The sequence below is a fragment of the Rhinoderma darwinii genome, chromosome 10, assembly GCF_050947455.1.
Source record: "Rhinoderma darwinii isolate aRhiDar2 chromosome 10, aRhiDar2.hap1, whole genome shotgun sequence".
NCBI classification, from domain to species: Eukaryota; Metazoa; Chordata; class Amphibia; order Anura; family Rhinodermatidae; genus Rhinoderma; species Rhinoderma darwinii.
In genome coordinates, this window is record NC_134696.1 from 7,000,999 (window position 1) to 7,013,149 (window position 12,151).

Sequence of the window (12,151 nt, forward strand, 5' to 3'; positions counted from 1 at the left end):
AAACACTAGGATCACTCCACAAACACTAGGATCACTCCACAAAACACTAGGATCACTCCACAATCACTAGGATCACTCCACAAACACTAGGATCACTCCACAAACACTAGGATCACGCCACAATCACTAAGATCACGCCACAATCACTAAGATCACGCCACAATCACTAAGATCATGCCACAATCACTCACTGTACTAGCCACTACAGTCTCAGGACGTCTTTATGGACGGACACCTGGAGCTCTGGGGGAACCCACAAGACAGCAATGGGAGAATTATATACCTACAAATTTTTAGGATGGTCAAAGGAGAGCACTTATGGTTCATTGCATGAAAGATTCATTCTGTTATGTATATCTAGAAGCTTCAATAGTATTTAACTTAAATACCATACCCAAAACATTTCTGAATATAGAAATTTTTAAGATCCACATTGCACCAAAATGATAAAACAATATACAAATTGAATTTTCATATACAGTTACGGATCAGTCAGATAGTTTCTAGAGCAATTCAGTGAGTGAAGTAATGCAAATCTATTTCCGAGGTTAAAAAGAGGGACATTCAAAGAGCCAAGAGGGACAGAGGGACTTGGGTCAAAAGTAGGGACTGTCCCTCCAAAAGAGGTACCCTTGGAAGGTATTGGGAAACTGTGGATAATTGTTCCGATTAGTCCTTTACAAAATATGCAATTTTACTTTGAGGGATTACTTTAGAGGGATTTGAGGGGAAAAAAATTACATGTCAGATGTTGTATAGGAAATGCAAGTAACAAGAACTAGTAACTCCTTCCCTAACAACTCTTACTTCTGTGGCTGTTTTTAGTAATGGGGGCTGAGAGTGCCGAGGGACAGCAGGGAAACCACCTGTCCGTCTCATCATTTGGAACCATACTAAGGCATGTTATGATCCACCCGTCTGTGATAGACGGTCTGCCAGGCCAAATATGCAGTACATACGATATGAACCATCTGATGTTCTGCACACAAATCCCACCCACCGCAAACGCTGCACCAAATTCACAAGTCACAGTGTGCCGCCAATGCAAGTCGCGCGGCCTATACATAGACCACAGAGCCCAGAAGGAGATTCTCTGCATTTTTCTCATAGTCTCTAATCTATGTTCAACCCAACCTGTGGATGGTGGAGAAACAGATTGACCCCCTAGGTCAGGAAGTCTTGTGAGGTTAGACTCCAGGCCCTGTTCCCTGTCTGGCTTCCAGATGTAGTGTTATGTTACATACTAGGACATGACGCTGCCTGTAACTTCAGGCTATTGTATATTACACTCATGATCCCCCACACGGCAGGATGGGTAGGGCTATTCAGGAGTAGAGACATCTATGCTATACAGAAAGATTGGTCCGTCTATCTAGTGAAAGTGATCGAATACTAAAACTGAAAGCAACATGAGGTTCTTAGTAATAATTTTGATCATACTGTATATCAAGCTGGTACTTCAGATCAAACTTATCCCAGTGGGTCCCCACTTTAGGGACTCATGCACACGGCTGTTTCAGAGCTCCGAGAAACCTCTGAAGCTTGAGTCGCACCCATAGACGTTTATGGAGCTCTACTGTATGTCTCTATGCCTCTGAAAGTAGACAGAGAAAAATCATGGCATGCTCAATCAGATGCCACAACATTGCTTCGGGGGGAGAATAGATCTGTAATATAGTGCTGTACGGAGGACCCATTCAGTGGCACATAGAGTCCATACAGCACGGTAGGACGGATGTAGCCAAGTTTATCTTGACTGATAACTTGCTGCAGTGTAATAGCACACAAGAACAGCCATTGAAAAGCCATTGAAAAAGTTAAGTTAAAGTTTCTTGCCACTGTGTATCTATAGCGTTCAAATTTAAGATAAGGACGGCTACATCTGTACTGTGACGCAGGGACGCCGTGTGCTTCCGTACAAGCTCTGTGCACACAACTCTGCCATGTGCGTGAGGCCTAAGGCTTCGTTCACATCTGCGGCTTCGTCACATCTGCGTCAGGTCTCCGTTCAGGCGTTCCATCTGAGCTTTCCGTCAGGGGAACCCACGAACAGAATCCAAACTGAAACAAACGGAAACCGTTGATTTCAATGGTGACGGAACAGGTGCAAATAGTTTTTGTTTGTCTCAGTTGTGTAAGGATTCCGTCGTTTTGATGGAATGAAGAGCTTAGTCGACTACGGTATTTATTCTGTCAAACCCATGGAACCCTTGAACATTGGAGACAAACGGAAACCATTTGCAACGGATCCGTCACCATTGAAATCAATGTTGATGCAAACGGAAACTTATGGTTTCTGTTTGATTCGGTTAGGAGTCCGTTCTGATGGAAAGGTCAGACCGAACGCCTGAACGGAACCCTGACGGATATGGGAACGAAGGGCAGAACCCCCCTGCCACCAGACTATGAAAACCGGCAAAAAGAAAAACACGTATACTGGACTACACCTCTCAGGCAAATAAGATATCTTAATGACATCAAATTTACAAAAACAAAACAAAAACACAGACAATAATTAAAAAGGATGAAAAACCCCACACAGTATCTTTTCATCCATGTGGAGCTATAGGCATATTGATTTCTATGGTGAGAGCCTTCATTCTTTTATCCATATACCCTTTTGGTATTACATTGTTTCTTCCATCCGCTATGCTTTCATGCATCTATGTATTGTTGGCTCTCTGATGCATTATATATGTTTAACCTTTTTGTGACCTATGGTATGTTTTCTACTTTCTTCATGTGTGCTTTGTCCTTTAGCCTAACCGGGGTTAGGACGTGGGTCCTGCAGATGCTTGTGCACTTTTGTTTCTAACGGAATGTGTTTTTTTGTTTTTTTTTAAGTGGTAATAAAGAGATTATATTTGCTTTTTTCAGGTGCAGTCTAGTATATTTTTGGTTTGTTTTTTTGCCAGTTTTAATTGTCTTCAGTATACACATTAACTAGCACTCTTGTTCATATATCTTTAGTGGTACCCGCTGCCTTTTTTGATAACCTGCCACCGGGCTGGGCACAAATGACTCAGGGCCACACTCTCTGTAGACAATGAATCCAAAAGTCATACAGTCACGCACCACGTAAATAGATCAAAAAGTTATTTTTTTTATGTGGCCTCAGTGCACACTAAAGGGGTGCATGGCGACTTTTGTTGCTACAGTCCAGTGCTGTGTCATTGGACATTACTGGGGCCTTGTCCGGCGGCAGGAGGGCTGTTGCACCGGCTTCTCTCGCGGCTTTGATCACTGTGCCATCCTGCCCATAGTTTTAGAGTAACGACCCACTAAAAATAAGGTTGAGGTGAATTCGCAAATGGGCACACGCAGTATGATAAGGTCTACTAAGATCCTCATGTTCAGTATTACATCGCTGTTAAACGACTGTGCGGAGCCATGCAAGGTTATTACAGGGTATTACTATTCATGTTATATCAGTCATGTGATCGTAGCAACTTTCTTGGAAAGCGAGATGATTTCTACCCTAAAAGAGGAATTTAAGCCATGGGGCGGACCCCACTTTAAGCCAGAAAGAGCAAAGGCGAGGCGAAGAGGCTGTCCCAAACAATAAGTCAGCGGAGGAGGCACATGCACTAAAATATAGGAAAATACCATCCAGACGCTACAATGATGCAGGTCATGTGTTCACATCCAGAGTAATAGTTTATGGTAATTATAATTGATAAAATATGACAAATATGGAACGTACAATATACAGTTGTGTATAATGAGGTACAAATACCTGTGTCTCCGGACGCTGCAGCTATATTTGCGGTGTGTATGAATACGTTTTACTATGTGTATTTTACTATGTTTTACTAAGTAGATGTTTGTATTTTATTATGTTTATGTGCATAGATGTACACGCATGCATCAAAGTGGCACTCACAGCTGGGACCTCATCATATTCTGTGCCGTTCTGGACATCTTGCCCCTGGGCAGAGTACTCCAACTGGTCCATATACCACAACAAGGCTTCTTCCTGCATAGAGTCCGACTGCCACTCTGCCAGGCAGTCATCTGTATCCGTCATCTGCTGGTCCATGTAGTCCTCATCATGCGCCATGTCAAGTGTTTCAACTCCTGCCTCCTCCTTCATCTTCAGCCTGCGTTCCCCTTTCCAGTGGATCTATTCTTAACAAACGGTCTAAAAACTTTACTCGTTGACCCTCTGAAAAACCAGAGGACTATCCATTAGAGAGAAGCAGAGTGAGTAGCGCTCTCTGTACAGTGTCCTACTCACACTATAGCTATCCCTTATACACACTCATACAACTCCCAGTCACTCCCTCCTCCAGCAACACCACGTGGGTCTGTGCCCTACAGTAACCCTGGTTGTGTCAGTACAGCCCCCAGCAGATGTTATCCCAGAGAAAAACAGCAGAAAGAGGCAGGAAGCATGTGAGATAAACACAGGCAACCCCAGCAGAAGAATCCCCAGCCAGGAGTCACTGCAGTGCACTGAACCCTCACTTCTCACGGCATGACTTGTACAGTCTCCCCAACACCCAGAAGTTGCTGGAAAGGTCATTGACCGTGCGGCTCTACCTCACCCAGTGATCGAAACCTAAAACAAACTAACCTGATCATTAGTCATTCAGAGGTTTCAGTCAAAATCAATAACTGGCTGCAATGTCCCGGGAAAACTGAAACCTGACCTACAGCTCATAGCACTCCCCAATGTAAATATTAACCTCCTGTGCTCACTGGCACTGGGTCTAAGTTTAATAAAGAGACATTAGAGAGTAGTGGTCCCCAACCTGCGACTCTCCGGCTGATGCAAAACAACGACTCCCAGCATGCTTACCTCTTATATTTATGTTCAATAACTTCAACTACTTTAGATAAAACTTTGGGCACTTGTACCACTCTGGTTTCTATTGGGCTAGGGCTACATGGCGACTTTGGGCACAACACATGTCGAAAAGCCAAAGATCGCTGTGTTGCGCTGCCTGCATCGGAGGTAATGGTCACGTTGCAAGTTGCTGCGGCTGCGACACAACAGTAGCGGGTTTGGATTGCTCGCGGCAGCAATGTCGCGGTGGCGGGGTGACTAAGCGATCTTTGGCCAGGCGACCTGTGTCGCGGCCAAAGTCCCAGCGTAGCCCCAGCATAAAACTGGCCGTAGATTGACAACAGGAGATAGTTGTAGGATGAGAGTGATATTCTCCGATTCCCCCATACACATGCCCATTGAGCTTAATGTTTTGTCTATGATGGGAGATAAGTGGCCACCAGACTCAGGTGGCACCGCTTAACTTGAGGAAAATAAATGGGTTAAAATCCAACCTGTCTGCAGATTTTTCTCAACAGGAGACTTTGAGGGGGGGTTGATCGTTGAGCGGTCCCCACAGATAGGAGATCCTACTAATTTTAATGGGATCCACGGTCAAAACAACATCTATAGTCCGCTTAACGGCAAAAATTAATTGGTTATCAGCAACCTGTCATTTGTGCCATAAACTTCATACTACAGCGTATCTGCCGTATAATAGAAAAGAAAAAATCTAATATGCCGCATTCAATTTTTACCAGATCATCTATAAGGAATCAGCGTCGGGGGGTGAATGAACTACTACTCCTGGTAGATACAGTCAGAATCATTCATTTCAAGCAATAATTATCCAACAACTATAGCAAGATTAACACCAGAGTCTTGTCCCAGTGCAGCAAACATGTCCAGTGAATGTGTAAAATGTCATTATTAATACCCCTGTAAAACGGACAATAAATTCTGAAATAAAACAATTCCATGGACGTGTCTGAGCGCTCGTGGTTGAGCTACAGTAGACGCGGGAATGATCCCATCACCTGAACGCTGCCCATAAGAGGCGTGAAGAAGAACGAGAGTAAGAGGAATAGAGAGGGGTGGGGGCGTTAGGAGGGAGTGACGCTCGCTGATCACTACTTGATGCAGTTACTGGTCCTTATACTAAGGCCTATCATGGGAATAATAAAGTAAGTTCTAGTAAGAAGTAAATTTCGCCGCCTCTCATTGGGTACGTTGGCGCTAATTTTGTGAAATTATCCGTTAAACATCTTTTTCTCACTGGTGGTTCATCTACTTGTAGTTTTTAATTCTGTCCTGGCTGTAATAGAAATCCCTGTGCACTGATTTCCTGCTGAGCTTGTGCTTATATATAGCAGTCTATCTGAATGAGCAGAGCTGCAGTGTAAAGCATTAGGATCAGAGCAGAAAATTTTAAGCCCACAACTGTACATTTAGCGCATATCAGGGAACACCTTTGAGAGAACTAAACACCTATTAGAAGTCCCATTGGTGGTTAAAGGGAGATGTACTCTAACATTGTAATGTACTTAGTTTTTTAAAAAGGCCCTCGCTCTCCCCGAGCGTCACATGACGGGAGATGTCACGTTTTCTTCTGCATCTAGTGGCATGCCGTGTACAGATCACAGGGCCGAGTATACGGCACATCACTAGCGATGTTTAGCTTAGGAGGCATGTATTATCACAGCGGGGAACGTGAATGCGCAGTCCTCGCTGTACTCTCTAAAAGTACAAAGCCACCGGCAGGTCCATAGAAATGAATGGAGCGCTGGTCGAGCATTCTCATGGAGCACTTCGGGGGACTTTCTGCCCCCCATTCTCATCGCTGGGGTCCCAGTGGTCAGAGACCCCCAGCGGTCACACATTTATCCCCTATCCTTTGAATAGGAGATTCATGTGTTTGTGGGAAAACCCCTATAAGTCTCAGCAAAAAGCTGAGTAAATAAACACAGCCCGCAAGCCATGTCGACAAACAGTGCGCGGCGGGAACGCGAGAAATAGTACGCAACAATTTTTTTTGTAGGGATAATGTCATTATATCAGCTACAGTAGGGGAACTAGTTTTTTTCTAGGGGGATCTCGAAAAACCCCTTTAAAGGGGATTCCCAGTTTTATGTAAATAGAGCTTATACATCGGGGCATTTACTAATAGTGCGTACGTTTTAAAAGTGTAAAATTAGACAAGGCCGTCAGAAAACGGCACCATTTTTATCACAGTGGTGCACGCTGTATGATACATTTGGTGCATCTGGCAAGACATGGTAGACACTTTTCTCTTCCTTATACCACCTCTTGGTTTGCTTTATTTATGTCACTTTTATGCGACAAATTTCAGAACCGAGGTTCAGAATGTTAAAAAAAAAGTACTTAAAAAACGTAAATAAATATGGCGAACAGCATGTATGCCAGAACATGGGCTTAATTTGAATAGTAAATCTGCACCATTGTGCTTCACTTTTTACCGCTTTCAATATCTTTACTTGCGGTCAGTGAACAGAAAATTAATGGTTTACATTCAGAGGCTGAAAACCTAAGCTTATTAAGGCTAGGGTCACACGGCGACGTAGGCCGTGACACAGATCGTGCGTCCAAAGATCGCCGTCGTCCTGCACAGAACTCCAACATTGGTTTTCCTGCGGTCGTGCCAACTTGCAGGTTGCATCGCGACCACATTCACTTACATTACTGCGATGTACACAGGGCGTCACAGCGACCTGTATCAAGGCCAAAGTCACCATGTAGCCCTAGCCTAAGTATATCAGAGCAATATTTTTTTAACCGGTGATGCACCAGTGATCAAGATGAGTTTTTGAGTCTCTGAATGTAAACAAGATTGTTTCCATTCACTGACAGCAAGTAGAAAGAAAGTATATTCGAACGTTGAAAAAAGTTTGAAATTGAAAAGGTGACACTGGGAAAATCTGCTGTAAGTGGTTGTGAATTGTAAACATTTTATACATAGACCAAAAAAAACTTTTTCATAATAATGTATGTGCGAAAGCTTCTGATTGTGCCTTATCTGGAGATCTCCATTAAGTCCTTACTAAACGGACTCAGAAATCCATAAACAAGATTAATTTGCTTGCAGGGGAGATGAGTGACTATTGTGTGCAGTATGTGGAAGTTGACTTTGCACATGGGCCTCCTACAGAGGTGACCACACTACGGTAGCGCAGGTTACTGCTGGCTCACACTGTAAGTTTATGACAGATAAGGACCTGCAAGAGATAGAACATTAACTGTATGGTAAACATAGAGAGCTGGGACAGGCTGGTACCTCCTGGCAGGGATTGGACGGGGGCATCCTCCGAAATGACAGCTGGGGTTAGGCTGTGGCCTAATTAGGAGGAGTTGGATATTGCAGAGTAATAAATGCAATCTGCAAAATAATCAAGGCAAACTAATAAAATAAAAGGGGAGGGGAGGGGAGAAGCTGGCAGGGGTTCAGAGCGGGGAGGGGGGGTATGGATTCAATATAAAATTTAGTGCATGCTGTATATTGAATATAAGATGGAGAAACTGGTGGAAGAAGCAGAGTTTATTATTATCGGTGTAGGATAACGGCCCCCCCATCTCATACTAATAGCACTGCTCCAGTGGAGGAGGACAGGGAAGAGCACAACGGGGAATCTTACTCTGCGTATGTGCTGCCGTTCATGCTGAGGAAGAGAAAACAGGAGACATGACAACATGCAGAAACAGAGAAAACCTAAAGACAACAAAGACATTCATAGGGGATTGCAGACGTCCTATCCTTTCCATTACATTGTACTCACTACAAGTATTGCTCCTCCGCAGCAAATCAGATGGAAAAGGGAATGCACACAATGCCTGCTTTCATTATCACAAGCGGCCTCTTATTAGTTATAATTAACGAGGAGATTTTTAGTTGCATACATACATTATAATGCCCGTCCACCAGTCCAGTCTGAGCAGCTGAATCCATGCCAGTCTCATGTACCAAAAGCATTGGTCAATTGGCTACGTATGGAATGGCCCATAGTCTGTGCGAGTGTCATTACATTAAGGGACTCATTAGGCCCAGGGACCAGTGAAATTGGATATATCTACTGTATGTACAGCATTGTGGAATATGATGGCACAATATAAATAACCGGACATTGTGTCCCATTTTAGTGAACAAATTACATTGAGAATTGGTTATTTTTACCAATTGGTGCCGTCCGAGTGTAGAACTGACAGCACACAAACTGAACACGGACACATTAAAATCAATTGGCTCATTCACATGTCCGATTTTCCACAAGAAACGTTTAGTTACCCTTTAATAGTTTTACAAGGCTCTTCTAAATGCAGACTACAGGGCTAATCCAGTCTTCTTTTAGAACCTTGTGTATTTAACGCATTTTTTCCACGTTTTCCGCGCCGAAAAAAAGAGTCAAAAATGCGTAAGAAACGCATGCTTTAAACTTCCAATTGACAATGGGAAAAGTCATTGCGTTTATTTTTGCGCGCGTGCGTTTAAAAATGCATTGTGTAAAAAAAAGCAGCGACAGGTAAATTCCTGGTGCAGAAAATGCGCCTATTTCCTTTAGTCGATGACCGTCCTAATTGCGCGCCTAAAAAAACGCAACGAACACGTGTAAAAAAACGCGGCAAAAAACGGCTGTACTTTAAAAAGCGATTTGCAAAAAAGCTAGCGTTTTTTACGCTTTTACACGTCGTTTTTTTAGCGCTGTGTGAACAAGGCCTAAGGCTGTTTTTAGACTAGCGTTGTAAAACGTTTAAGTCGCTGTGCTGTCAGTTCTACACTCGGACGGCACCCAGATGTGGAAATCGCTCGTCAAGTTTAATCATTGTATAATAAAAAGTTAATTATTATTATTTTTGAGATCTTGAAAATGGTGAGGAATGGAAACAAAGTATATTACAAAGTTACAAACTATTAATAACACAGAGAAAGGGAAGAGGGATTGATGTGAATGAAGACATTATCTGTACAGTGCAGAACAATAGGTTTGCACTATATTAGTAAAAACAGAACCAAAGACCTACTGGCCCATCTGACGACCCCTCAGTGGGCCAAGTAGCTGATATGATGGTGCTCTGCAGGGCCCATCAGGGAACAACCCGTCTAAATCCGATAATTGAGCAGATCATCCGCTGCTAAAGTTCATCACAAATAATGTAATATTTCTTAATTTGACCGGTTTGTGCAATAATAACAGCAGGAGTTAGAATGCAAGGTCATGTAGATAGGCGCTCATTCTGTATAGCTGGCAGGACGGCCGTCAGTAGAGGTGACATCTTATGCACCTAGGTCCTGATGCAAAAACCATCCTAACTCACCCCAGCCAGATTACGGCTTTGGCATACAGGCCATTGGGCCCCCTGAGGAGCTATAGCCCCCATCATCACATTCAAGGTTCCCCAGTCCAACATTGCAGATTTACAGGCATGTGTGTTCCTTCACGGACCCCTGAAACATGGCGACAGCAGTGCAGGCAGGAGACGTTAATACTCACAGGAACCTCAATGTGTCTGGTAAGTGACTGCCCAAAAACAATGACCTGTTTACGTGTGTAGGGAAATAGGACTGTGCCTGGGGCAGGGAATGATATGAATAAAATACAACGTTCTGCAGAGTCGCAGTGTACACATCCATTCAAAAGTAGGGAACGAGAAAAATGGAAAAAAAAAAAAAGAAAAGAGGCTAAGAAAGAAAGATATGGAGGGTGGGGGAGGGGAACTCACCCCTCAGGTCATGGAACGACGTGCACAATCCACGTGTAGTTGTGGGGCACAGAAAACAGGACAAGTCACTTATTCATGGTGAAGCCAATAAATGAACTGGTCACTGCCGTGCCGCTCTGATATACAAGGAGCTTTCTTTTCTTAGACGTGATGGACAGCTAAATCGATTCCCTAAAGTGACCATGGATCTAATTCCGGCATCCGGACTCCCTCACACATTGCCATCTAGATCAGTGTGCTGTTGGAGCAGAGTTAGGTTTTACCGCAAGCTTCAGTGAACGATCAATGATTAAAGCGATAAAACGATGGTTTCTAACCAATGCAAAACAGTTCTACAAATTGGAAAATTTTGTATAAGGGGCTTCAAAATTCTAGTTAATATTGAAGCTCTTGAAGGGGTTTTCCAGATGTGAAATTTATATCAGGCGGCGTAAAATACAAAAATAATAAACTTCATACAGTTACCTTTACCTTCTACTATAGCGACATATAGGGATTACTAGTCATGTGTGGGTTAATGGAAACTTCATTGTCTACATTCCAGGGCTGGAAAAACCCGACATGATCATCAGTTCTGCACCTGTGTCTGTTGTTTTGAGCTTCTGGACATAAATAAGAATGCTTCCAACAGCAAGCACAGATCTTGAAAACGGTGAGGAACGGAAACACAATGGGGGGACACATCAAGAGGATTACACAAATTTTGGCAGACACCATAGGTGCAGTAACATTTTTGACTTATTACGGTTCTCTGCAATTTCCAAAAGTGGTGAGAAGAGGAGGTGGAGTTTAACTGACGGGGCGAGGCCTCCACTGGATGACAGAATTATCGTAATTCACACCGGAAACTTGTGTAAATCTACACCTGCTCATAGCAGGCGTAGATTTGCATTTCTGTCGCACTGACAGCCAAAAAGACGCCACATTTATTAAGAGGCGTGCACCACTTAATATATTTGGTGCGTTTACTGTCGACATAAATTAGTTTAAGATTTCCCCAAAGTATATTAGAAAGTTGCAGAACCAAGATTAAAAGGGGCATATGAACATCATAGAGGGGGTCCCCAACTCAAAACCAGAGATGAGAGCTGATGCAAAGAGCAGCTCTCGCCCTGTCTTCCTCAATGCACCCACCAATCACATTGGTCGCCTATACATTTGAACGAGCGCAATGTAATTCCACCCTGCAGCGGCCGCTCAGACAGAAATAATAGCGGACAACTGGGCATCTTCACTAAGAAGGGGTTATCAAGATGGGCACCCCCTCTGAGTTTATATCTTATCCATTTTGTGCAGGAAATCTGAATAGTTATTTAGTAATACATTGCCGGCTACCATATATATTCAGGGTTTGCTGTACAGGAGTCAAGAAAGTCTGTGTGCATGCCCCAGAGCGAGATGGTGGTCACATAACTTGTTACCCATTCCCTTAAAAGTTTTTCAGCTTGTCACGTCATGAATTTAGCGAATAACTGAATAGATTTTTAAGCAACTTGACTTTGTAATGATTTTAGATGGGAAATGCTCTTAAGGTCTGGTGCCATTGCTGAGGTGTGAGGCATATTGAGCTCGATGCCTCGGGATCTTGGCTCTAGTGGATTTACACGCTGTATTCTGGTCCACCCTATGTAATGGCTGCTTCCACAAGATGTA

General features: G+C 43.4%; 1 protein-coding gene across 10 annotated transcripts in view; it reads right to left on the reverse strand.

The window, feature by feature from the left end:
- The window catches only part of GRAMD1B (GRAM domain containing 1B), a 207,864-nt gene that overhangs the window by 37,799 nt on the left and 157,914 nt on the right, over positions 1 to 12,151 (reverse strand). Inside the window, exon 1 of one of the 10 annotated variants that reach the window (XM_075839279.1) lies at positions 3,884 to 4,228. The exons of the other annotated variants lie outside the window; for them this stretch is intronic. Within the exon in view, the coding sequence (XP_075695394.1) occupies positions 3,884 to 4,093 (210 nt within the window). The 5' untranslated portion in view covers positions 4,094 to 4,228. Of the gene's footprint in view, positions 1 to 3,883; positions 4,229 to 12,151 lie in introns of those variants that run through there. 10 annotated transcript variants of the gene reach the window in all.